General features: G+C 45.7%; 1 protein-coding gene across 7 annotated transcripts in view; it reads right to left on the bottom strand.

The window, feature by feature from the left end:
* Positions 1–18,801, bottom strand: part of enah (ENAH actin regulator) — a 582,073-nt gene extending 563,272 nt beyond the window's left edge. For 5 of the 7 annotated variants that reach the window (XM_070885879.1, XM_070885882.1, XM_070885886.1 and 2 more), the window contains exon 1: positions 18,360–18,749. Coding sequence is in view for 1 of the 7 variants with exons in the window: in XM_070885884.1 (XP_070741985.1) it covers positions 18,360–18,364 (5 nt within the window). In the remaining 6 variants the exon portion in view is untranslated. The other 2 variants (XM_070885881.1, XM_070885880.1) reach the window with 2 other exon arrangements.
* Between the last annotated feature and the right edge of the window lie 7,349 nt (positions 18,802–26,150).

The following is a 26,150-nucleotide window of genomic DNA, read 5'->3' as shown; positions in this document are numbered from 1 at the left end:
GAATGATACTTAAGGGGTTGACTGTGGATGGGCAATGGCAGACATTTAGAGACCGCATGGATGAATTACAACAATTGTACATTCCTGTCTGGCGTAAAAATAAAAAAGGGAAGGTGGCTCAACCGTGGCTATCTAGGGAAATCAGGGATAGTATTAAAGCCAAGGAAGTGGCATACAAATTGGCCAGAAATAGCAGCGAACCTGGGGACTGGGAGAAATTTAGAACTCAGCAGAGGAGGACAAAGGGTTTGATTAGGGCAGGGAAAATGGAGTACGAGAAGAAGCTTGCAGGGAACATTAAGGCAGATTGCAAAAGTTTCTATAGGTATGTAAAGAGAAAAAGGTTAGTAAAGACAAACGTAGGTCTCCTGCAGTCAGAATCAGGGGAAGTCATAACGGGGAACAAAGAAATGGCAGACCAATTGAACAAGTACTATGGTTCAGTATTCACTAAGGAGGACACAAACAACCTTCCGGATATAAAAGGGGTCAGAGGGTCTAGTAAGGAGGAGGAACTGAGGGAAATCTTTATTAGTCGGGAAATTGTGTTGGGGAAATTGATGGGATTGAAGGCCGATAAATCCCCAGGGCCTGATGGACTGCATCCCAGAGTACTTAAGGAGGTGGCCTTGGAAATAGCGGATGCATTGACAGTCATTTTCCAACATTCCATTGACTCTGGATCAGTTCCTATCGAGTGGAGGGTAGCCAATGTAACCCCACTTTTTAAAAAAGGAGGGAGAGAGAAAGCAGGGAATTATAGACCGGTCAGACTGACCTCAGTAGTGGGTAAAATGATGGAATCAATTATTAAGGATGTCATAGCAGCGCATTTGGAAAATGGTGACATGATAGGTCCAAGTCAGCATGGATTTGTGAAAGGGAGATCATGCTTGACAAATCTTCTGGAATTTTTTGAGGATGTTTCCATTAAAGTGGACAAAGGAGAACCAGTTGATGTGGTATATTTGGACTTTCAGAAGGCTTTCGACAAGGTCCCACACAGGAGATTAATGTGCAAAGTTAAAGCACATGGGATTGGGGGTAGTGTGCTGACGTGGATTGAGAACTGGTTGGCAGACAGGAAGCAAAGAGCAGGAGTAAATGGGTACTTTTCAGAATGGCAGGCAGTGACTAGTGGGGTACCGCAAGGTTCTGTGCTGGGGCCCCAGCTGTTTACATTGTACATTAATGATTTAGACGAGGGGATTAAATGTAGTATCTCCAAATTTGCGGATGACACTAAGTTGGGTGGCAGTGTGAGCTGCAAGGAGGATGCTATGAGGCTGCAGAGTGACTTGGATAGGTTAGGTGAGTGGGCAAATGCGTGGCAGATGAAGTATAATGTGGATAAATGTGAGGTTATCCACTTTGGTGGTAAAAACAGAGAGACAGACTATTATCTGAATGGTGACAGATTAGGAAGGGGGAAGGTGCAGCGAGACCTGGGTGTCATGGTACATCAGTCATTGAAGGTTGGCATGCAGGTACAGCAGGCGGTTAAGAAAGCAAATGGCATGTTGGCCTTCATAGCGAGGGGATTTGAGTACAGGGGCAGGGAGGTGTTGCTACAGTTGTGCAGGGCCTTGGTGAGGCCACACCTGGAGTATTGTGTACAGTTTTGGTCTCCTAACTTGAGGAAGGACGTTCTTGCTATTGAGGGAGTGCAGCGAAGATTCACCAGACTGATTCCCGGGATGGTGGGACTTACCTATCAAGAAAGAATGGATCAACTGGGCTTGTATTCACTGGAGTTCAGAAGAATGAGAGGGGACCTCATAGAAACGTTTAAAATTCTGACGGGTTTAGACAGGTTAGATGCAGAAAGAATGTTCCCAATGTTGGGGAAGTCCAGAACCAGGGGTCACAGTCTGAGGATAAGGGGTAAGCCATTTAGGACCGAGATGAGGAGAAACTTCTTCACCCAGAGAGTGGTGAACCTGTGGAATTCTCTACCACAGAAAGTAGTTGAGGCCAATTCACTAAATATATTCAAAAGGGAGTTAGATGAAGTCCTTACTACTCGGGGGATCAAGGGTTATGGCGAGAAAGCAGGAAGGGGGTACTGAAGTTTCATGTTCAGCCATGAACTCATTGAATGGCGGTGAAGGTTAGAAGGGCTGAATGGCCTGCTCCTGCACCTATTTTCTATGTTTCTATGTTTCGTTGTAACTCTTTTCGGCTTCTAACTGGGGATTACGCAGGGGGGTCATGAGCCAGCTGACAAGGCCATATCCTTTATCCTCCAGCATCCAACCGTGACCTTGTGGTTGGCTGTTAAACAGGTCAGAGACAGTGCTCTCATGGATGCTGCCTGGAAAATTAGCATTTACTGCCATGATTATTTGGTTGTGGTCGACAACGAGCTGCACATTCAGGGAGTGGAATCCCTTTTGGTTCTGAAACACCTCCGCACCCTGTAAAGGTGCTCTCAGGATGATGTGCGTACAGTCTATTGCTCCCTGCACCTTGGGAAAGTTTGCTATTTTCGAGAAACCCAAAGCCCTCCCGATCAATGCCTACCTGGATCAACTGGGCCTTTTTACATTGGAGTTGGCGTTTGGAAGGATGAGGGGATCTCATAGAAACATATAAGATTCTGACGGGACTGGATAGGTTAGATGCGGGTAGAATGTTCCCGATGTTGGAGATGTCCAGAACCAGGGGACACAGTCTTAGGATAAAGGATCGGCCATTTAGGACTGAGATGAGGAGAAACTTCTTCACTCAGATAGTTGTAACCTGTGGAATTCCCTGCCGCAGAGAGTTGTTGATGCCAGTTCATTGGATATATTCAAGAGGGAGTTAGATAGGGCCCTTACGGCTAAAGGGATCAAGGGGTATGGAGAGAAAGCAGGAAAGGGGTTCTGAGGGAATGATCAGCCATGATCTTATTGAATGGTGGTACAGGCTCGAAGGGCCGAATGGCCTACTCCTGCACCTATTTTCTATGTTTCTATGTGGAAATAAACCAATGTAGCTCATTTGCTTTGTCACAATACATAATCAGGTCCCTGACAAGTTTTACTACACAGGCTGAAAGTTACATGTACACACACGTACATACACAGTTCCTGCTGGCCATCTGTGGAGCACCATTACCAGTGTCAGCCATCTACACCCTTGAGTTGCAGGTAGGGGTAATGAGGACCCGACAGCTTAAAAGGTAAAGTATCTATATCTGCAATATAGATTTGTGCCAAGTTGATCTCAGCTGGGGTAGCAGTACTTGAGTTAGAGAATACCAAGGTGAAGAGAGACTCATACTCAGCTAGGATATCTCTACAAATGAATTGTCATCATCATAGGCAGTCCCTCAGGTGACCGATGAACTCACTTTCAACGGTGGAAGACTGGGGACTGGGAGAAATTTAGAACTCAGCAGAGGAGGACAAAGGGTTTGATTAGGACAGGGAAAATGGAGTACGAGAAGAAGCTTGCAGGGAACATTAAGGCGGATTGCAAAAGTTTCTATAGGTATGTAAAGAGAAAAAGGTTGGTGAAGACAAACGTAGGTCCCCTGCAGTCAGAATCAGGGGAAGTCATAACGGGGAGCAAAGAAATGGCGGATCAATTGAACAAGTACTTTGGTTCGGTATTCACTAAGGAGGATACAAACAACCTTCCGGATATAAAAGGGGTCAGAGGGTCTAGTAAGGAAGAGGAACTGAGGGAAATCTTTATTAGTCGGGAAATTGTGTTGGGGAAATTGATGGGATTGAAGGCCGATAAATCCCCAGGGCCTGATGGACTGCATCCTAGAGTACTTAAGGAGGTGGCCTTGGAAATAGCGGATGCATTGACAGTCATTTTCCAACATTCCATTGACTCTGGATCAGTTCCTATGGAGTGGAGGGTAGCCAATGTAACCCCACTTTTTAAAAAAGGAGGGAGAGAGAAAACAGGGAATTATAGACCGGTCAGCCTGACCTCAGTAGTGGGTAAAGTGATGGAATCAATTATTAAGGATGTCATAGCAGTGCATCTGGAAAATGGTGACATGATAGGTCCAAGTCAGCATGGATTTGTGAAAGGGAAATCATGCTTGACAAATCTTCTGGAATTTTTTGAGGATGTTTCCAGTAAAGTGGACAAGGGAGAACCAGTTGATGTGGTATATTTGGACTTTCAGAAGGCTTTCGACAAGGTCCCACACAAGAGATTAATGTGCAAAGTTAAAGCACATGGGATTGGGGGTAGTGTGCTGACGTGGATTGAGAACTGGTTGTCAGACAGGAAGCAAAGAGTAGGAGTAAACGGGTACTTTTCAGAATGGCAGGCAGTGACTAGTGGAGTGCCGCAAGGTTCTGTGCTGGGGCCCCAGCTGTTTACATTGTACATTAATGATTTAGACGAGGGGATTAAATGCAGTATCTCCAAATTTGCGGATGATACTAAGTTGGGTGGCAGTGTGAGCTGCGAGGAGGATGCTATTAGGCTGCAGAGTGACTTGGATAGGTTAGGTGAGTGGGCAAATGCATGGCAGATGAAGTATAATGTGGATAAATGTGAGGTTATCCACTTTGGTGGTAAAAACAGAGAGACAGACTATTATCTGAATGGTGACAGATTAGGAAAAGGGAAGGTGCAACGAGACCTGGGTGTCATGGTACATCAGTCGTTGAAGGTTGGCATGCAGGTACAGCAGGCGGTTAAGAAAGCAAATGGCATGTTGGCCTTCATAGCGAGGGGATTTGAATACAGGGGCAGGGAGGTGTTGCTACAGTTGTACAGGGCCTTGGTGAGGCCACACCTGGAGTATTGTGTACAGTTTTGGTCTCCTAACTTGAGGAAGGACATTCTTGCTATTGAGGGAGTGCAGCGAAGGTTCACCAGACTGATTCCCGGGATGGCGGGACTGACCTATCAAGAAAGATTGGATCAATTGGGATTGTATTCACTGGAGTTCAGAAGAATGAGAGGGGACCTCATAGAAACGTTTAAAATTCTGACGGGTTTAGACAGGTTAGATGCAGAAAGAATGTTCCCAATGTTGGGGAAGTCCAGAACCAGGGGTCACAGTCTGAGGATAAGGGGTACGCCATTTAGGACCGAGATGAGGAGAAACTTCTTCACCCAGAGAGTGGTGAACCTGTGGAATTCTCTACCACAGAAAGTAGTTGAGGCCAATTCACTAAATATATTCAAAAGGGAGTTAGATGAAGTCCTTACTACTCGGGGGATCAAGGGTTATGGCGAGAAAGCAGGAAGGGGGTACTGAAGTTTCATGTTCAGCCATGAACTCATTGAATGGCGGTGCAGGTTAGAAGGGCTGAATGGCCTGCTCCTGCACCTATTTTCTATGTTTTTCTATGTTTCTATGCCCGTGCGTGAATTCTTTTAATGTGGGGTGGTCGTTGCACACCAGCCACCACATGGGCTTGACGGAAAAAGGGCTTGGTCCAGTGGCAAGGGGATCCAAGATGACTGGAGACCAAGGCTCCGCTGCATGTGCCAACCCAGAGAGACACACACACACACACACACACACACACACACACACACACACAAACACACAAACATACTCCTACTATCCTCCTGCCCACAGGACCTCGCTACGTGGAATTCATAGTACGCAATGTGAGCCTCACGACCTCACAGCCTCGCTATGTGCCCCTGCTGAGGGCAACAGACAGTCATGGAGGAGTGCGAGCATGCAAGAGAAAGAAACGATTTGCATTTATATAGTGTGTTTCACGACCATCGGACATCTCAAAGCACTTTACAGCCAATTAAGTATTTTTGGAGTGTCGTCACTGTTGTAATGTAGGAAACGCAGCAGCCAATTTGCACACAGCAAGCTCCCACAAACAGCAATGTAATAATGACGAGATAATCTGTTTTTGTTATGTTGATTGAGGGATATGTATTGGCCAGGACACCAGGGATAACTCCCCTCTTCTTCGAAATAGTGCCATGGGATTTTTTTATGTTCATCTGAGAATGCAGACGGGGCGCCTCAGGTTAGTATCTCATCTGCAAGACGGCACCTCCGACAGAGCAACACTCCCTCAGCACTGCACTAGGGTGTCGGCCTAGATTATTGTGCTGAAGTCTCTGGAGTGCAACTTGAACCCACAACCTTCTGACTCAAGAGGCAAGAGTCTCCCCACTGAGTCACAGTTGACTGTAAAGAGGGGAGGAGGAATAGGAAACAGAAACCAAGAAATGCATCTGCGTTTCACTCTTTATTCCAAAGAAATGGATAAACATGACTATTCATTTGCTGGGGTGAGGTCAATTGAATATCAAAGATTATTACCTTCTACAACTAATTTAAAGTACTTCCTTCAAACAGACATGCTCTGTTGCACAAGGTCAATTAGTTGATGATTTAAAGCACTTATTCAATGCTTCAGCACTTAGTTATCCTGCACAAATGTTTCATTGAAGGATTTTGCAGATGAAATTTTTTTTTAAAGTCCAGGGACAATTACAGATTGTTTAAAGTGCCCCCTTTTACAGAAGAAAAATAATGGTCTAAAAATGTTGACTTCCAAAAATAGCATCACCTCCATCCCTGCCTGGATGCCACAACGATGCAACTGACTAAGAATATTCCTGAATGGTTCCATAATAAAACAGCAGGAAATTAGATTTTAAACCAACCTGCCAATGCTGAGAAACCTGCATACGCAGCAAATAACCTAAGCTCTCTGGTTAGACAGTTCACATGGTTTGAAGTTACATCACTTGTCTGTACAGGAGCCATCTTGAGGCACTCGAGATGTCATTGGAGTAGTCTAGCAGGGAGAGATATTACTTTAGGATCTCATCAATGATGAGTGCTAAAAGAGAGTACAGATACTACTTTTGGGGGGTGGGGGGGGGGGGGGGGCGGGGACAATATTTTCCCTGTTTAGAGGAAATGATTTTTCAAACATGTTTTATCCCTTCCGGTCTTAGACAAATAACATCAGCTAAGAAAAGTAAAGATGATTCAAAATAGAGAGAGCAGGAAAAGCTGAAACGTTGTAACTACACAAATAATGGCACGTCTTCAAATCTGTAAGTCACATCTTGCGAGAGTGTATGGATATGAAAAAGACCTCTGTACAAGGACACTTCTCAGTGAACTTTGTTTTTGAAAAGGAGAAACTTTCAGGGTTATGGGGAATGGCAGGTGAGTCAGACGAATTGGATAGCTCTTTCAAAGAGCCAGCACAGACACAATGGGCTGAATGACTTCCTTCTGCACTGTGAGCCACCTGCCTCAGGTTAACGCCTCATCTGCAAGACGGCACCTCCGCCAGAGCAGCACTCCCTCAGCACTGCAGGTCAAGAGTATAAAGAGCTGGAGCATGCCACGACAACTTCCAGCACAAGCCGTTCCAAGTGTGCAACAACTTCGAGGTGGGCGACTGGGTGACGTCATCAAAGCCCAGGTCGCCGTTGAGCGTAGGCAGGTGCGGAGGAGGAGCGGCGAGAGATCGCGGCGGAGGAGCGGCAAATGAGGGTACAGGGCTCAGCAGCAGCACGGACCAGCCCACACTGCGATATGTGCGCACTTCTCCAGTCGTCCGGGTTTACCCTTGCCACTGGATAAAGGCCTACCTCTGTCAAGCCCGTGTGGTGGCTGATGTGGTCACCACACGTTAAAAAATTCCATGCACAGGGATCTTCCATCCCTCGAGTTCAGGACTAGAATATCGGGTCCTTCATTGAAACATCTGTGAACTCATTCTTTTTGGTGTGGAAGCAGGACATCCTTGTTCGAGGCACCGCCTATGATGATCATCATCATTCTATGATTCCACGTGCCTTTTTTCTCCTATCCAAAGACATTAATTGACTCTTTGCGAGTTTATGACTGATGCCAATGACACCAGTTCCTTGCTCAAGTGATCAATGTTCATGTTTTCAGCCTCGACAGCGAGTGTTGCCAAGCCTATTTGCCTGCAGAGGGCATCACCAAAAGCTGGTCTTGTCCACATGTACACACTTCCAACAAGAGTTACCAAATAGTAATCATGAACAGCAAGCCAGCTACTTTCCTCTCACCAACCAAAAGACATGCAAACTGCAGCACCCCAGGTGAAGTCAGCAAACTCAGACTAGAGATTCTATCAAACCTTCCTGGCCGGTATGACTCAATTACTGACTGGATAAACTCAGCCATCGAGGGACTCACTCTGCGAAGTTCTCTCAAACCTCCAAACAGCTGATCAGGATCAAAGACCTGATGCTTTCTTGAAACAGGTTAATGACAATGAAAGTTGCATTCTCTGCTCCAATAGGAGAACATGTTTACTGCTATAGTAAACCTGTAATAAACCAGGAACAGGTTTAAACTCTTCTCTACAAGTTGTGGAAAACCAAGTTCCACTCCAATTTATTAATAAAAAGCCATCATGGGCATAGTGAAATTACTAAAAAGGTTGACTGAAATTTTACTTCAATTCTGACTTGGCTTCAGAAATTTTACTTCAATTCTGACTTGGCTTCAGAGATTTTGGAAAGAAAATAATTTACTCAAATTTCAAAAAAAAATAAATGTTTCCACCTTTATCTACATTGTTGCTCATCTAAATTACCTTAGGTTTCAGACCAGAGAGGTAATTTTGAATTTTCCCTAACTTCTCAATTTTTCCCATTTACAATGACAAACTGAAGCCAGGTCATCTAATTCCCTACTCTTTTCCCCCACAAAACTGTCTGAGGAGTTTCTTGGCCAACAGTAACTCAATGTTATACTGTGCCTCATTTTACCAATTACTCAGTCCTAATGTGGTTTGCACATTGGCTTTCTCCTTATTAGGGAAAGGGTTGGAATCCACTGCTTAAAATGGGAGATGAAACAGTTACCACATCAACTTCTAATATTTCACATAAAATAGCTTTCAGACTATAAATACCCAGGTTTTAAGTCATGCTTTAATAACCACAGGCGCTCTGCACATAGTTTCACTGCTACGCGGAGACAAACATTTGCTGCAAAGTAATATCATTTTAACTCTTTCCTTCATTCCCACCTATGAAACTTTTCCTTAAATGGAAGTTTCAACAAGTTTTACTCAAAGAGGGTATTTTAATCCATTCCAAAAACAGTTTTCTTTCCTCCCTTCTTCCCTCAACCACCCCCACCCCCAGCCAATCTGTCTTGACCTGACAAAGTTGCATTCAAGTAATCTGGGTTCATCATCCTCAAATTCCCTATCCTCTGCTGGGGATGAGGAGAAACTTCTTCACCCAGAGAGTGGTGAACCTGTGGAATTCTCTACTACAGAAAGTTGTTGAGGCCAATTCACTAAATATATTCAAAAAGAAGTTCGATGTAGTCCTTACTACTCGGGGGATCAAGGGGTATGGCGAGAAAGCAGGAATGGGGTACTAAGTTGCATGTTCAGCCATGAACTCATTGAATGGCGGTGCAGGCTCGAAGGGCAGAATGGCCTACTCCTGCACCTATTTTCTATGTTTCTAAATCACTATCGCAACTCAGTATCTTAAAAATCATAACTTCACATCTACGTGTACTTTAGATGTCAGCATTTGCTCACTGGTAGCACATTTGTGTCCAAGTCAGAAGGTCAAGCCCCACTCGAGACGAGCACATAATCTTGGCAGACACTTACTTCAGTGCAGCACTGAGGGAATGCTGCATTGTTGGAGATACCATCTTTCGGATGAAACATTAAACCACGTCGCTGCGCATTTTCTCAATGTACATTAAAAAAATAATCCCATGGCACTATTCAAGGAGGTTTAGAGGATTTCTTCCGTTGCCTTGGCCAATATTTATCCCTCATCACTAAAACAGATCATTTATCTCATTGTCTGTGGGACTTGGCTGCGTGCAAATTGGCCGCCAAGCACATTCCCTAGATTCCAGTGACGACAATTTAAAATGTACTTTGTTGGCTGGAAAACACTTTAGGACATCCTGAGATCATGAAAGACATAATAAAAATGCAAGTTCTTGTTCTCACTCAAGGAATCACTGGAGAACACTCAATTAATAGCTGTGGATGATTCCCCCCCCCCTAACCTGCTGGAACGGTAGTACACCTTACTACGACCTTGATGGAGATTAGATAACTTAGCATTCAAAGGGGGAACCTTTAATCTGCATGTCACAGCTACATCCTTTTTAACCAACTGAGCAGCTTCCCTTATTATTTGAAGATGAATTGTTTTTGTTGCTCCCAATCAACAAGAGAAGTGCTTTGTCGTCAGTGCTTCAATGCTGGGGATGGTGGCCTGGTCGAGGACGCTAACGGTGCGTCTGTCCTCCCAGGGGATTTGTAGAATCTTGCGGCGACATCGTTGGTGGTATTCCTCCAGCAACTTGGTGTCTACTGTATATGGTCCATGTCTCTGAACCATACAGGAGGGCGAGTATTACTACAGCCCTGTAGACCATGAGCTTGGTGGCAGTTTTGAGGGCCTGGTCTTCAAACACACTTTTCTTCAGGCGGCCGAAGGCTGCACTGGCGCACTGGAGGCAGTGTTGGATCTCGTCGTCAATGCCTGCTCTTGTTGATGGGAGGCCCCCCGAGATATGGGAAGTGGTCCACATTGTCCAGGGCCACGCGTGGATCTTGACCACACTTGATCAGCTCTGCTGGGCAGGCCACATAGTTCGCATGCCAGACACAAGGCTCCCAAAGCAAGCGCTCTGCTCGGAGCTCCTTCACAGCAAACGAGCCAAAGGTGGGCAGCGGAAACATTACAAGGACACCCTCAAAGCCTCCCTGATAAAGTGCAACATTCCCACTGACACCTGGGAGTCCCTTGCCAAAGACCACCCTAAGTGGAGGAAGTGCATCCGGGAGGGCGCTGAGCACCTCGAGTCTCGTCACCGAGAGCATGCAGAAATCAAGCGTGCGGCAAACCAGTCCCACCCATCCTTCCCTCAACGACTATCTGTCCCACCTGTGACAGGGACTGTGGTTCTCGTATTGAACTGTAAGCCACCTAAGAACTCATGTTAAGAGTGGAAGCAAGTCTTCCTCGATTCAGAGGGACTGCCTATGATGATGATGCAGGCAATTTGCACACAGCAAGGTCCCACAGACGAGATAAATCACCAGATAACGTTTCCCTGCTCTTCTTCAAATAGTGCCACTCGAGGACAGACAGGGCTTAGGTGCAACATCTTATCCAAAAGACGGCATCTCAAACAATGGAAATCAGACCATTTATGTCGAGGCTTTGGAAATTGATACATCATCAGAAAAGGAGCACAGAAGCACAACAGAGTGACACAATTTCCCTCCTTTGCAGTAGGGCACAACTTTAGCTGAACACTTTGCAAAACAGATCTCAGTAATGTACAATTTTCAGACTATGCCCACTTCAACTGTTGGGGCAGGGTGGAGAAATGACAATCCAGTAATAGTTTTTGCCCTTACTGGTTACGGTAGCGATAAATTAACAGTGCACTAACAGCATTGGCCCAATATTAAAGTGCACTGGCTTAAGTATGATTTTTCCTTAAGTAAAGATACAAATTGTCAAAATTATTTTTGACAACAATGATTTTCTAAACTGGTTTACAATCCTACAGACAAATATTAATGAATTACATCATTGAAGCACTTGCATGCAATGATTAGAAACAAAAATGTGACATTGCTCCTCCCTCCCCTAACATTTTCTGACAGCGACCACATTCCATTCAAAATATTTTCAGATTTCCAACAGTCAGCAACTCATGGCTAATTAGGACAATAAGTTACACTGAATTCCAATTCGAAACTATATTGGAAACTGAAATTAGTTTGAATAGACATGTGCGACAGCCCACATATTATACAACGAACCAGAGTCCAGTTCAAATCCCAACCTCAGATATTCCAACTCACCTGCTCAGATCTCATTCCACACAGAATTCTCCAGCTGAGAAGTGTGAACAGATTGTTGCAAATGCCATGAAAGCCAGAAGCATGTACCTTTGTTCAATATCACCTTCCCTGAACAGCACAGACATCAGGAATCCATATCTTAATATTTTACTACAGTGTAGTGAACCACCCAACATGCCAATAATCACTGAACAGTTGTGATCAGATGGACTACACCTTACCCATCAGCCACTTCAAACAGCACTAATGGTAGCAAATATCTGTCCCCTCAGTATCTGTATACCACAAGGCAAAAATGCACCTCACTGCCTGGGAATTGAGTGTCAAACGTTAGGGTTCCTCCATTTCACGTGAGAAAACTGTATTAAAAGCAGCTTTTATATTAGCCTTCTAATTTGGATTCCAGGAGCCATTATCTGTTCACCAGCTTCTGTATTATCCTGGTAGATCCAGTTCCCATAGACTGTCCACAGGTTGTAAAGAAATAATCTTGCATTTATATAGCGTCCTTGGGATGCTTCAAAGCACTTCACAAATAAATAATTGTTTTTGAAGTGCAATCACTTATGCAGGCAAACAAAGCAGCCAAACTGCACAAAGCACAGTCCCACAAATAAATGAGATGATCAGTTAACACTCAACAGAAGCTTCACCTGTAGAGAGAAATGGATACATTATGGACCCTTTGTTTTGATGAAAGGTTCACACCAGAAATGTTAACACGTTTTCTTCACAGATGCTACTGACCAGTGGATTATTTCCAGCATCTACAATTGTTTGGGTGATGATGACCAGTTGATCTGTTTCTGATGTGGGTGAATAAATAAATATTAGGCACACAAAGTCTCTGCTTATCTTGACCTAGTGTCAGCTCTCTCGCCTCTAAATCAGAAGGTTGTAGATTCAAGTCCCACTCCAGAGACTTGAGCACAAAAATCTAGACTGACAGTCCAGTGCAGTACTGAGGCAGTACTGAGGGAGTTCTGCACTGTTGGAGGCGCCGTCTTTCAGATAAAACATTAAGCCGAGGCACCAGTCTGTTCTCCAAGGTGGATGTAAAAGATCCCATCACACGATCGAAGAGCAAGGGAGTTATTCCCGGTGTCCTGGCCAAAATTTATCCCTCAATCATCACTAAAAACAGATTATTTGGCCATTACTACATTGCTGTTTGTGGGAGCTTGCTGTGCGCAAATTGGCTGCCGTGTTTCCATCATTGCAACAGTGACTACACTTCAAAAATTACTTAATTGGCTGTAAAAAATTTTGGGACGTCGTGAGGTCATGGTGCTATATAAATGCAAGTTTTTCTTTCATATAATGGGATCTTTCACATGCACCTGGAGAAACATTTCATCCAAAAAAATGGCAGCACTCCATCAGTACTGCACTTTAGTGTCAACCTAGATTACGTGCCCAAGTCCTGAAGTGGGGCTCAAAGCTGGTTTTACCAGCAAATTCTGCCTGGCATAAAGAAAAAATAGTTTTAAGAGCATAAAAGCTAGAAGCCGGCTCCTGGAATCCAAATAAAAGATCAATTTGATCTGATATATTTACAATATGACAAAATTAATCAGGTCTCAATTAGCTATAAAATGGCTCCGCACATTTTCAGGCAACCAAAGCCAGAACATCTCTTAGATTTATAGCATGATCAAAGTGAAATAAGGAAACAGGTATGTTTTCAATTAAATCAAAAACTGCACAATTGATCGATTGTATAAGAACATAACATAAGAATTCGGAACAGGAGGAGGCTATATGGGCCCTCGAGCCTGCTCCGCCATTCCGTAAGATTATGGCTGATCTTGGACCTCAACTCCATTTTCCCCCACTAACCCATATTCCTAGATTCCCTTAGTGTCCAAAAACCTTTCAATCTGTCTGGAATACATTTATCGACTGAGCATCCCTCTAAGATGCAAAGATTCACAATCCACCGAGTGAAAAAAATGGCTGACCCTTTATCCTGAGACTATGGCACCTGGCGATAAACTCATCAGCCAGGAGAAATAGCCTCTCAGCAGCTACCCTGTCAAACCCTTTTAAGAATTGTATATATTTCAAGGAGATCACCTCTCATTCTTCTAAACAACAAATAAAGAAAAGTAAGTCAAAATAAAATTAGTGAGAAAATGCTGAGGAAAGATGGGAAAAGACAGCCAGACAAGTAGAAATGTTCAAAGCTTTCAAATGTGTAATTCAATTGTAGAGGGTTAGTTATTGCAATAATGTTACTGCTAAAATTTAAACAACTTTATCGCTACAGTAACTGCCAATATGCAAGCTGAAAATTACTTAAAATTGTCCCTTAGGAAGCGTAGAATTTTTCTGGCAGTCCAATAGTTAAAACTATTTAACAGCATTGTTCATTATGGATCGCCAGTTCATTCCCTACTGCAATTACACTAGACTGTAAGGAAGCACTGGGGACTGAACAAAAATAATGGCAAAATCACAAGTTATAGCTAACTGAAATGACATGAGAAACAAACATGATTTGTGCAGTAAAATTTAATGTCTTTCACATCATTGAGCTCAAGAAAAATGTGCACAATTTATATATTTAAATCTGAAGTACATTCTGATTTGTCCCATAATTGCAAATGCTATAAAGGGAGATATTCGATAAGTATGTCTTTGTTCTGATGAATGCTGATCTTATACTTTCATCAATCTGACGACACCTATAACCAATGACAGCTCAACATTACCTGCTCCCAGGTTGCTAACAATGCCCTTGGAACTAAATGCCAGATCTAAATCCCCCATCCAATATTCACTTATCCCTCTCCTCCAGGCACCACAGCTTCTCCCCAGCACAGTGTATCATCAACTGAATAGAACTAGACACAAGCTGTTCTCCATTCCACAGAACTGAGTACTAAACAAGCTGTTGCTCAATATCATCCAAATGCAGCACTTTATCCTTTAGAACTAATTAGAGGAAGGTATTTGACATAAAACTGTCCCTGACATGACACCCTGAAGAGGAACACTCCCAAGTCATGTTGTCACTGAAGCAGAACTTCATGAAGAAGTGACAAAAAGCTCCTAAAAAATGCCTACTCCAAGACTAGCTGTCACCATAAGCTCAACACAAGGGTGATTGACACCAACTCACCTTTAACGTAGTGAAACATCCCAAGGGATTTCACAAGAGCATATTCAAACAAAATTTGACACCGAGCCACATGAGGAGATATATAGGTAGATGACCAAAAGCTTGGTCAAAGAGGGAGGTTTTCAGAAGCGTCTGAAAGTAGGAGAGGTAGAGAGGCAGAGAGGTTTAGGGAGGGAATTCCAGAGCTTAGAGCATAGGCAGCTGAAGGCACGGCCACCAATGGTACAGCGATTAAAATCAGGGATGCGCAAGGGGGCTAGAATTGGAAAAACGCAGATATCTCAGAGGGTTGTAGGACTAAAGGAGAGTATGGAGATAGGGAGGAGCGAGACTATGAAGAGATTTGAAAACAAGGAGAAAATTTTAAAATCGAGGCGTTGCTCAAACGGGAGCCAATGTAGGTCAGCAAGCACAGGGGTGATGAGTGAACAGGATTCAGTGCGAGTTAGGACACAGGCAGCAGAGTTTTGAGTGAGCTGGAGTTTGTAAATTACGGAACAGAATCAAGGGGCTGAATCAGAATTGTCGGGTGGGTTTCTTCAAGGTCAAATCGGCAGCCAACATGTTGTCTATTTTCCCAAGTGAAGAGTAGTCAGTGAGCATGGTATCAGCTGACTGCCAGAATCCACAGATCACAGGCATATCTTCAATATTAACACAAGCTCTAGGACAAGGGGCATGGATTGAAGTTTGGACAGAAAAGGATGAATATACAGTTAATATAGAACTCTTTCACAGAAAAGTTATAGAATTTGAGTAATGGATACATTTTTGACAGACACGGCTATCGAGATGCACAAGAGTAAATATGGAATGAAGTTTGCTAACGTTGGGATTGCTTAGTGGACAGAAATGGTCTTTTCCAGTTCTGTATGTTATGTTATTAAGCACATTGGAAAGAAGGGCAAACAAATACCAGTTAAATACATCTGTGGGGAGTCGGACATTTGGCCAAATTTGGCTAGAGTTTTCCTGAAATTTGCCAGATTTTGTGTGTAGGAATTCGGTCTTTTAAGGGAGAAGATCATGAAAATTTATATTTAAATACGTTACTTGTCAAAACTGAAGGATAGCGGGGAAATTCAATTCTTCCAAATGGAATATCGATGATGCAAACACACAAAGCTAAATTTAACCTACATGTGTCCTTATTCAAACAACAGCAATTTCTGAAGCTATGCTCTTTAGTTCAATAACTAGTCCAGAATGAATGGGGCTCATTTCCACACTTTGGCAACTTTTACTTGATTGTATTAAGGAAACTTGCGTGAAGTTATGTTTCAGGTATAAAATATCAGCATCGAAATTTATCAATTGCACTTTTTACACTAATTCATTTATTTTTTTGAAATTACACAGACGAAAGAAAATCTGTGGAACTGGACAGATCGACGGTTCTTTAAAATATATATATATATATATATATATATATATAACACGCTTGGCTATAATTCAGCACTAACTCGAAATAGTGAGCCCAGATAAAGATGAAAATAGACCCTCTGATCAGTCAGCGGTTCAAATTCCTTTTAAAAAGTGCCTGTAAACTTGGTGTCTGCCCTTTCGTGTAGTTATCTTTAACACACACACACCTCCAAACACCAAGAGTAAACGGCCGGAATATCGCAACGTTGCATAAAGAAACCAAAAACACTTCACTAAAACCTTTTCCCGTTATATTCACCGTAACAAAACATAACGGTGGGCCGCTACTACAAAACAAAAAAAACCTCGCAAGAACATCCCCCCTCCACCTCCTTTGCAAAATACAAACATAATGCAAAGTTGGTGAAGCAGTTAACCCACCCCCCGTCACCCCAAACCTCGGGGGCACCTTTTGCCTCTTTACACCCGCCCTGTGAATAAGTTGGATTTAATGCAACAGAGCCGAGCTCGCCGCATCGAGCCGGATGGAAGGCGAGCCCAGATTACAGGTTTAGCACACGTTGCACTGGGAGAGTAGCAGGGGAGAGGGTGAGGGCCCCGGGAAGGGAGATGGGGAAGGAGTGTGTCCCGGGAGGGGAGGAGGCGAGAGCCCCGGGAGGGGAGGAGGCGAGAGCCCCGGGGAGGAGAGGAAGGGAGGGTGAGAGCCCCGGGGAGGAGAGGAAGGGAGGGTGAGAGCCCCGGGGAGGAGAGGGCGAGAGCCCCGGGGAGGAGAGGAGGGGAAGGTGAGAGCCCCGGGGAGGAGAGGAGGGGAGGGTGAGAGCCCCGGGGAGGAGAGGATGAAAGCCCCGGGAGGAGAGGGGGTGAGAGCCCCGGGAGGAGGGGAGGGTGAGAGCCCCGGGAGGAGAGAGGGTGAGAGCCCCGGGAGGGGAGGAGGGGAGGATGAGTGCCCCGGGGAGGAGAGGGCGAGAGCCCCGGGGAGGAGAGGGCGAGAGCCCCGGGGAGGAGAGGGCGAGAGCCCCGGGGAGGAGAGGAGGGGAGGGTGAGTGCCCCGGGGAGGGGAGGGCGAGAGCCCCGGGGAGGGGAGGGGAGGGTGAGAGCCCCGGGAGGAGAGGGGGTGAGAGCCCCGGGAGGAGAGAGGGTGAGAGCCCCGGGGAGGAGAGGGCGAGAGCCCCGGGAAGGGGAGGGTGAGAGCCCCGGGAGGGTGAGGGTGAGAGCCCCGGAGGAGGGTGAGGGTGAGAGCCCCGGAGGAGGGTGAGGGTGAGAGCCCCGGAGGAGGGGAGGGTGAGAGCCCCGGAGGAGGAGAGGAGGGGAGGGTGAGAGCCCCGGGAGGGGAGGATGAGAGCCCCGGGAGGAGAGAGGGTGAGAGCCCCGGGGAGGAGAGGGTGAGAGCCCCGGGGAGGAGAGGGTGAGAGCCCCGGGAGGGTGAGGGTGAGAGCCCCGGAGGAGGGGAGGGTGAGAGCCCCGGAGGAGGAGAGGAGGGGAGGGTGAGAGCCCCGGGAGGGGAGGATGAGAGCCCCGGGAGGAGAGAGGGTGAGAGCCCCGGGAGGAGAGAGGGCGAGAGCCCCGGGAAGGGGAGGGTGAGAGCCCCGGGAAGGGGAGGGTGAGAGCCCCGGGAAGGGGAGGGTGAGAGCCCCGGGAAGGGGAGGGTGAGAGCCCCGGGAGGGGAGGGTGAGAGCCCTTGGCGGAGGGAGGGAGGGGAGGGGAGGGAGGGAGGGAGGAAAGAAGTGGTTGGGGAGAAGAGAAGCCGGGGGGAGGGGAGGAAGCCCCGGGGGAGGGGGGTTGGGAGGAGAAAGGGGGAAGCCCCGGGGGGCTCGGCACCTCCCCTCCATCTTGCGAGGGATTGTTCCCCCCCATTACCGCCGGCGGGGCAGAGCGGAGCCCCGGCCCCTCTCTCACACAAAAGGGGGAAAACACCCAACATGCATGAATGAACAAAAGCGGCAGGCAGCACGGTGCGACCTCTCCTCCTCTCCATTTCTCTCCCCGCAGCCTCCTGAATAAGTTATTCATTTTAATGTGAAATAAGACCAACAGCTCCTTACCTCATTGTTGGGAGTGATTATTTGGATCCTTTTATGTCGCGGTGTGTGTGTGTGTGTGTTTGAGAATATCCTCGCTCCTGGATTCTTTCCCCTTCCTCACTCACTTCGCAGACTTGAACCGATAAAACAAACCAAAAAAAAATGTAGATAGCGAGGGAGAGATTTAAATATATTACATGTATCTCTCACGAGCCGCAAAACAACCGGCTCTGCGACAAGAAATAATAAAGAGACTGAAACTACCGCTTTTCCTCAGGAAATGACAAGTTTAAAAGCCACTGACCGGCCGCCGGGGTTGTTTTTAAACCATTTCTTTTGTTTTTTTTCCCTCGTTTATTTAATATTTTCAAACAGCCAACGGTTGTGGCTCAGTGTCCCGCGCGCGCTCGCGCTCGCACACTCACACTGGAGCTCGCGCCCGCCCGCCCGCCGGAAACCCACTGCCGGCCGCAAGCTGCCAATCAAACTCACCGCAAACCGCCTCCCCCTGCAGTGGGCGGGCCAGCGGCTTCAGCCCGCCCCCTCCGCCGCCCGTCAATCAAACCGCCATCACTTCCGTTGCGGCCGCAAACCCCGCCCACCCGTCAATCAACTGCCAAGGCCCCGCCCGTCGCCTTTCGGCTCGCTCTAATCTCTGTCGCAGTGCCCCCTAGAGGACGGGCCAGGAGAATAGAAACATAGAAAATAGGTGCAGGAGTAGGCCATTCGGCCCTTCTAGCCTGCACCGCCATTCAATGAGTTCATGGCTGAACATTCAACTTCAGTACCCCATTCCTGCTTTCTCACCATACCCCTTGATCCCCCTAGCAGTAAGGACTTCATCTAACTCCTTTTTGAATATATTTAGTGAATTGGCCTCAACAACTTTCTGTGGTAGAGAATTCCACAGGTTCACCACTCTCTGGGTGAAGAAGTTCCTCCGCATCTCGGTCCTAAATGGCTTACCCCTTATCCTTAGACTGTGACCCCTGGTTCTGGACTTCCCCAACATTGGGAACATTCTTCCTGCATCTAACCTGTCTAACCCCGTCAGAATTTTATATGTTTCTATGGGTTTGACCAAAGGCTGCACACCTTGTGCACCAGTGCAGTCTTCTGCCGCCTGAGGAAGAGAGTGTTTGAAGACCAGGCCTTCAAATCTGCCACCATGCTCATGGTCTACAGGGCTGTAGTAATACCCGCCCTCCTGTATGGCTCAGAGACATGGACCATGTACAGTAGACACCTCAAGTCGCTGGAGAAATACCACCAACGATGTCGCCACAAGATCCTACAAATCCCCTGGGAGGACAGATGCACCAACGTCAGTGTCCTTGACCAGGCCAACATCCCCCAGCATTGAAGCACTGACCACACTCGATCAGCTCCGCTGGGCGAGCCACATTTGTTGGCATGCCAGACACGAGACTCCCAAACCAAGCGCTCTACTCGGGACTCCTTCACGGCAAACGAACCAAAGGTGGGCAGAGGAAACGTTACAGGGACACCCGCGAAGCCTCCCTGATAAAGTGCAACATCCCCACTGACACCTGGGAGTCCCTGGCCAAAGACCACCCTAAGTGGAGGAAGTGCATCTGGGAGGGCGCTGAGCACCTCGAGTCTCATCACCGAGAGCATGCAGAAATCAAGCGCAGGCAGCGGAAAGAGCGTGAGGCAAACCTGTCCCACCCTCCCCTTCCCTCAACGACTATCTGTCCCACCTGTGGCAGGGACTGTGGCTCTCGTATTGGACTGTTCAGCCACCTAAGGACTCATTTTTAGAGTGGAAGCAAGTCTTCCTCGATTCTGAGGGACTGCCTATGATGATGATAACACACCTGCAACGTGAACTATGTGTTTCTCCCACCACATCATCATCATAAGCAGTCCCTCGAAATCAAGGAAGACTTGCTTCCACTCTAAAAATGAGTTCTCAGGTGAATGAACAGTCCAATACGGGAATTACAGTCTTTGTCACAGGTGGGACAGCGATTAAAGGAAAGGGTGGGTGGAGAGTCTGGTTTGCCGCACGCTCCTTCTGCTGCCTGCATGCTCTCGGCATTGAGACTCGAGGTGCTCAGCGCCCTCCCGGATGCTCTTCCTCCACCTAGGTCTTTGGCCAGGGACTCCCAGGTATCGGTGGGGATGTTGCACTTTATCAATGAGGCTTCGAGGGTGTCCTTGAAACATTTCCTTTGCCCACCTGAGGCTCGCTTGCCGTGTAGGAGTTCCGAGTAGAGCGCTTGCTTTGGGAGTCTCGGTGTTGGGCATGCGAACAATGTGGCCCGCCCAGTGGAGCTGATCAAATGTGGTTAGTGCTTCGATGGGGATGTTGGCCTGATCAAGGATGCTGACGCTGGTGAGTCTGTCCTCCCAGGGGATTTGTAGGATCTTGCGGAGACATCATTGGTGGTACCTCTCCAGCGATTTGAGGTGTCTACTGTTATATCTGTAATATACTTATGAATGGCTCCACGAGGCAATGTGTTGTACTCAAACTGTAGTGACCTTGGTCCTTTATTTGTAACTCCAGAGTGAGGCACAAGCATGGTGAGCAGCCTTTTATACAGTGCCCTCTGGTGGACAGCCTCTGCCACAAGGGCAGGAAACCCCAGTTTCCACCAGTTGCACCCTCTAGTGGTGCCAGCACAGTATATACACAGTGTAAACCTGATTGATAGTACATCAGGTAACAAGTCTCCATCTTATGCAACTATACAGTGACTACACAGAGAGTATAACTATAGTCTGCATATATAACATCGACTGTATACGTCTCTGAGCCATACAGGAGAGCGAGTATCACTGCAGCACTGTAAACCATGAGCTTGGTGCCAGATTTGAGGGCCTGATCTTTGAAAACTCTCTTCCTCAGGCTGTGCTGGTACACTGGAGGTGGTGTTGATCCTTGTTGTCGATGTCTGCCTTTGCTGATAATAGGCTCCTGAGATATGGAAAGTGCTCCACGTTGTCCAGGGCCGTGCCTTGGATCTTGATGACTGGGGGGCAGTGCTGTGTGGCGGGGTCAGGTTGGTGGAGAACCTTTGCCTTACGGATGTTTAGTGTAAGGCCCATGCTTTCATACGCCTCAGTGAAGATGTTGACTATGACTTGGAGTTCAGTTTCTGAATGCGCGCAGATGCAAACGTTGTCCGCGTACTGTAGCTCAACGACAGAGGTTGGGACGGTCTTGGATCTGGCCTGGAGAGGACGAAGGTTGAACAGGTTCCCACAGGTTAATTCCTAAAACTTCATAAAACTATGTGTTTCTCTCACCACAGATGCTGCCTGACCCGCTGATTATTTCCATCATTTTCTGTTCTTATTTCACATTTCCAGCATCCGCAGTGTTTTGCTTTGGATTTTTCAGCCTGGGTCAGTTTCGATCACTTTGCTTCTCCTCCGCCCCTCCCAGATGTCCCTTCTGCTGCTGCTTTTACTAACATTTCAACTGCACAGTTTGGCTTTTCCCAATTTCTGCGTAAGATTTTTCCACTCAGCTCTCATGTCAGCTGAGCCAGAAGGTTGTGGGTTCAAGTCTCACTCCAGAGACTTGAGCACAAAAATGTCGGTTCACACTCCCAGTGCAGTGCTGAGGGAGTTCTGCACTGTCTGAAGTACTGCCTTTCGGATGAGGCGTTAAACATCTGCTCTCTCAGTTGGACGTAAAACATCCTGTGGCACTATTTTGAAGAAGAGCAGGGGAGTTATCCCAGTGTCCTGGCCACTATTTCTCCCTCATTAGAACATAAGAACTAGGAGCAGGAGTAGGCCATACGATCCCTCGAGCCTGCTCCACCATTCAATAAGATCATGGCTGATCTGATCTTGGACTCAACTCCACTTTCCTGCCTGTTCCCCATAAATTTTGACTCCCTTAGAATTTCCAAGAATCTGTCTATCACAGCCTTGAATATATCCTACAGCTCTCTGGGCTAGAGAATTCCAAAGATTTACGACCCTCAGAGAAGAAATTCTTCCTCATCTCCGTCTTAAATGGGCGACCTCTTATTCTGAAACAATGCCTCCTCGTTCTAGATTCCCCCACAAGGGGAAACATCCTCCCAGCATCTACCCTGTCAAGCCCCCTCAAAATCTTATATGTTTCAACAAGATCTCACCTCTCATTCTTCTAAACTCCAATGAGTATAGGCACAACCTGCTCAACCTTTCCTCATATGACAATCCCTTCATCCCAGGAATCAACCTCGTGAACCTTCTCTGAACTGCCTCCAATGCAAGTATATCCTTCCTTAAATACAGAGACCAAAACTGTACGCAGTACTCCAGGTATGGTCTCACCAACGCCCTGTACATTTGTAGCAGGACTTTACTACTTTTATACTCTAACCCTAACCCTTACTCTAACCCTTGGACTAAAGGCCAACATTCCATTTGCCTTCCAAATTACTTGCTGTACCTGCATGCTAACTTTTTATGTTTCATGTATGAGGACCCCCAGATCCCTCTGTACCGCAGCATTCTGTAGTCTCTCTCCATTTAAATAATATTTTGCTTTTCTATTCTTCCGAGCAAAGTGGATGTCCTCACATTTTCCCACATTATACTCCATCTGCCAATTTTTTCCCCACTCACTTAGCCTGTCTATATCCCTTTGCAGATTTCTTGTGTCCTCACAATTTACTTTCCCATCCATCTTTGTATTGTCAGCAAATTTGGCTACAATACACTCGGTATCTTCACCCACGTCATTAATGTAGATTGTAAATATTTGAGGCCCCAGCACTGATCCCTGTGGCACCCCACTAGTTACGGTTTGCCAACCTGAACATGACCCATGTATCCCGACTCTCTTTTTCTGTTAGCCAATCCTCTAATCCATTCTAATATATTACCCCCAACACTATGAGCTCTTATCTTGTGTAATAACCTTTTACGTGGCACATTATCAAATGTCTTTTGGAAATCCAAATAAACTACATCTACTGGTTCCCCTTTATCTACCCTGCTCATTACTTCGTCACAAAGAACTCTAATAAATTTGTCACACATGATTTTCCTTTCATAAAACCATGTTGACTCTGCTCGTATTATGATATTCTAAGTGTCATTCCTTAATAATGGATTCCAGCACTTTCCCAATGACAGATGTTGGGCTAACTGGCCGACAATTTCCTGCTTTCTGTCTCCCTCCTTTCTTGAATAGGGGCGTTACATTTGCGGTTTTCCAATCCGCTGGGACCTTTCCAGAATCTAGGAAATTTTGGAAGATTACAACCAATGCATCCACTATCTCTGCAGCCACTTCTTTTAAGAGCCTAGGATGCATCAGGTCCAGAGGACTTGTCCATCTTTAGTCCCATTAGTTTGCTTCGTACTTTTTCTCTAGCGATAGTGATTGTTTTAATTTCCTCCCTCACTTTTGCCCCCTGCTTTTCTACTATTATTGGAATACTTTTGGTGTCTTCTACAGTGAAGAAAGAAAAAGAATGACTTGCATTTATATAGCGCCTTTCACGACCACTGGACGTCTCAAAGCGCTTTACAGCCAATGAAGTACTTTTGGAGTGTAGTCACTGCTGTAATGTGGGAAGCCCGTCAGCCAACTTGCGCACAGCAAGCTCCCACAAACAGCAACGTGATAATGGCCAGCTAATCTGTTTTTGTTATGTGGATTGAGGGATAAATGTTGGCCAGGACACCAGGGATAACTCCACTGCACTTCTTTGAAATAGTGCCATGGGATCGTTTACTTTGACCTGCGCGAACAGACGGGGCCTCAGTTTAATGTTTCATCTGAAAGATGGCACCTCCGACAGTGCAGCACTCCCTCAGTACGGCACTGGAGTGTCAGCCTAGATTTATGTGAAGACTGATACAAAATATTTGTTCAAAGTCTCTGCCATTTCCTTATTTCCCATTATTAATTCCCTTCTCTAAGAGACCAACATTTACTTTAACTACTCTCTTACTTTTTATAGACTTGTAGAAGCGTTTACTGGCTGTTTTTATATTTCTTGTTAGTTTACTCTCATAATCTATTTTTTAGTCAACCTTTGCTGGTTCCTAAATTTTCCCAATCCTCTGGCCTACCACTAATCTTTGCAACATTGTATGCCTTTTCTTTCAATTTGATACCATCCCTAACTTCCTTAGGACTCCAACAGTCATGCCCTCTGGTGGCAAGTATTACATACATAACAAGGACGAGTTCATAGAAACATAGAAACATAGAAAATAGGTGCAGGAGTAGGCCATTCGGCCCTTCTAGCCTGCACCGCCATTCAATGAGTTCATGGCTGAACATAAAGTGTATTCAAGACAGTTTCTTAGACAATATGTTGTAGAACCAACCAGAGAACAGGCTATTTTAGATCTGGTAATTTGTAATGAGACAGGATTAATTAATCAGCTCATCGTAAATGATCCTCTAGGGAAGAGTGATCATAGCATGATAGAATTTCACATTTGAAATTTCTCAATGGAATATATCTTTATTGAGAATTATGAAATATCTCCTTAAATGTCTGCCTCTGCTTATCTACCATCTTACCTTTTAATCTATTTTCCCAGTCCACTTTAGCCAACTCTGTCTTCATACCTTTGGAATTGTCTTTATTTAAGTTTCACTAAACACTAGTTTCAGACCCAAGTTTCTCACCCTCAAACTGAATGTGAAATTCTATCATGCTATGATCACTCTTCCCTAGAGGATCATTTAGTACGAGATGATTGATTAATCCTGTCTCATTACACATTACCAGATCTAAAATAACCTGTTCCCTGGTTGGTTCCACAACGGATTGTTCTAAGAAACTGTCTTGAATACACTCTATGAACTCGTCCTTGTTATGTATGTAATACTTGCCACCAGAGGGCGTGACTGTTGGAGTCCTAATGGTCACCCACACACATCTGCAGGGCCAGTATAAAAGGTTGGCTGCCATATTGTTAAGGCACTCTGGAGTTATAATAAAGAAGACTAAGGTCACAATAAGTTTAGCTCACAGTACTCAGCCTCGTGGAGTTCTTCTATACATAACAGTCCTCAAGGCTATCTTAGCCAATTTGTTTTGTCCAATCTATATGAAGATTAAAGTTGACCACGATTATTGCAGTACCTCTTACAATCCCCTATTATTTCTTGATTTACATTATGTCCTACAGTGTAGCTACTGTTAGGGGGGCTGATAGACTACTCCCACCAGTGACTTATTTCCCTTGCTATTTCTTATCTCTACCCAAACTGATTCTATACCTTGATCTTCCGAGCCAAGATCATTTTTCACTACTGTACTGATCTCATCCCTTATTAACAGAGCTACCCCACCTTTCTGCCTATCCTTCCGAAATGTCAACTACCCCTGAATATTCAGTTCCCAGCCCTGGTCACCTTAAAACCATGTCTCTGTAATGACCATCAGATTATACCCATTTATTTCTATTTGTGCCATCAATTTATCTATCTTGTTATGAATGCTGTGTGAATTCAGATAAAGAGCCTTTAATTTTGTCTTTTTACTATTTTTCCCTACTCTGCCCCTATTTGCTGGTGCATTCTTATGTTTGTATGCTCTGTCCCTTCCTGTCACACTCTGGTTATCATTAGCCATATTGCTATCCTGCTCTATTGCCTTGTCCTTTCTCTTTAACTTTCTAAATTTCCACTCACTTGAACCCTCCCCCCCTCTCCCCCTCCCTCCCTTCCCCTCTCAACCCCCCCCACCCCACTATTTAGTTTAAAGCCCTATCTACAGCCCTAGTTGTTCAATTCGCCAGGACACTGGTCCCAGCACGGTTCAAGTAAAGCCTGTCCCATCGGAACAGCTCCCTCCTACCTATCCCAGTACT

This window comes from Pristiophorus japonicus, chromosome 7 (assembly GCF_044704955.1).
Source record: "Pristiophorus japonicus isolate sPriJap1 chromosome 7, sPriJap1.hap1, whole genome shotgun sequence".
NCBI classification, from domain to species: domain Eukaryota; kingdom Metazoa; phylum Chordata; class Chondrichthyes; family Pristiophoridae; genus Pristiophorus; species Pristiophorus japonicus.
Note: the sequence above shows the minus strand (reverse complement) of the source record. Positions and strands in the feature narration are given on the sequence as shown.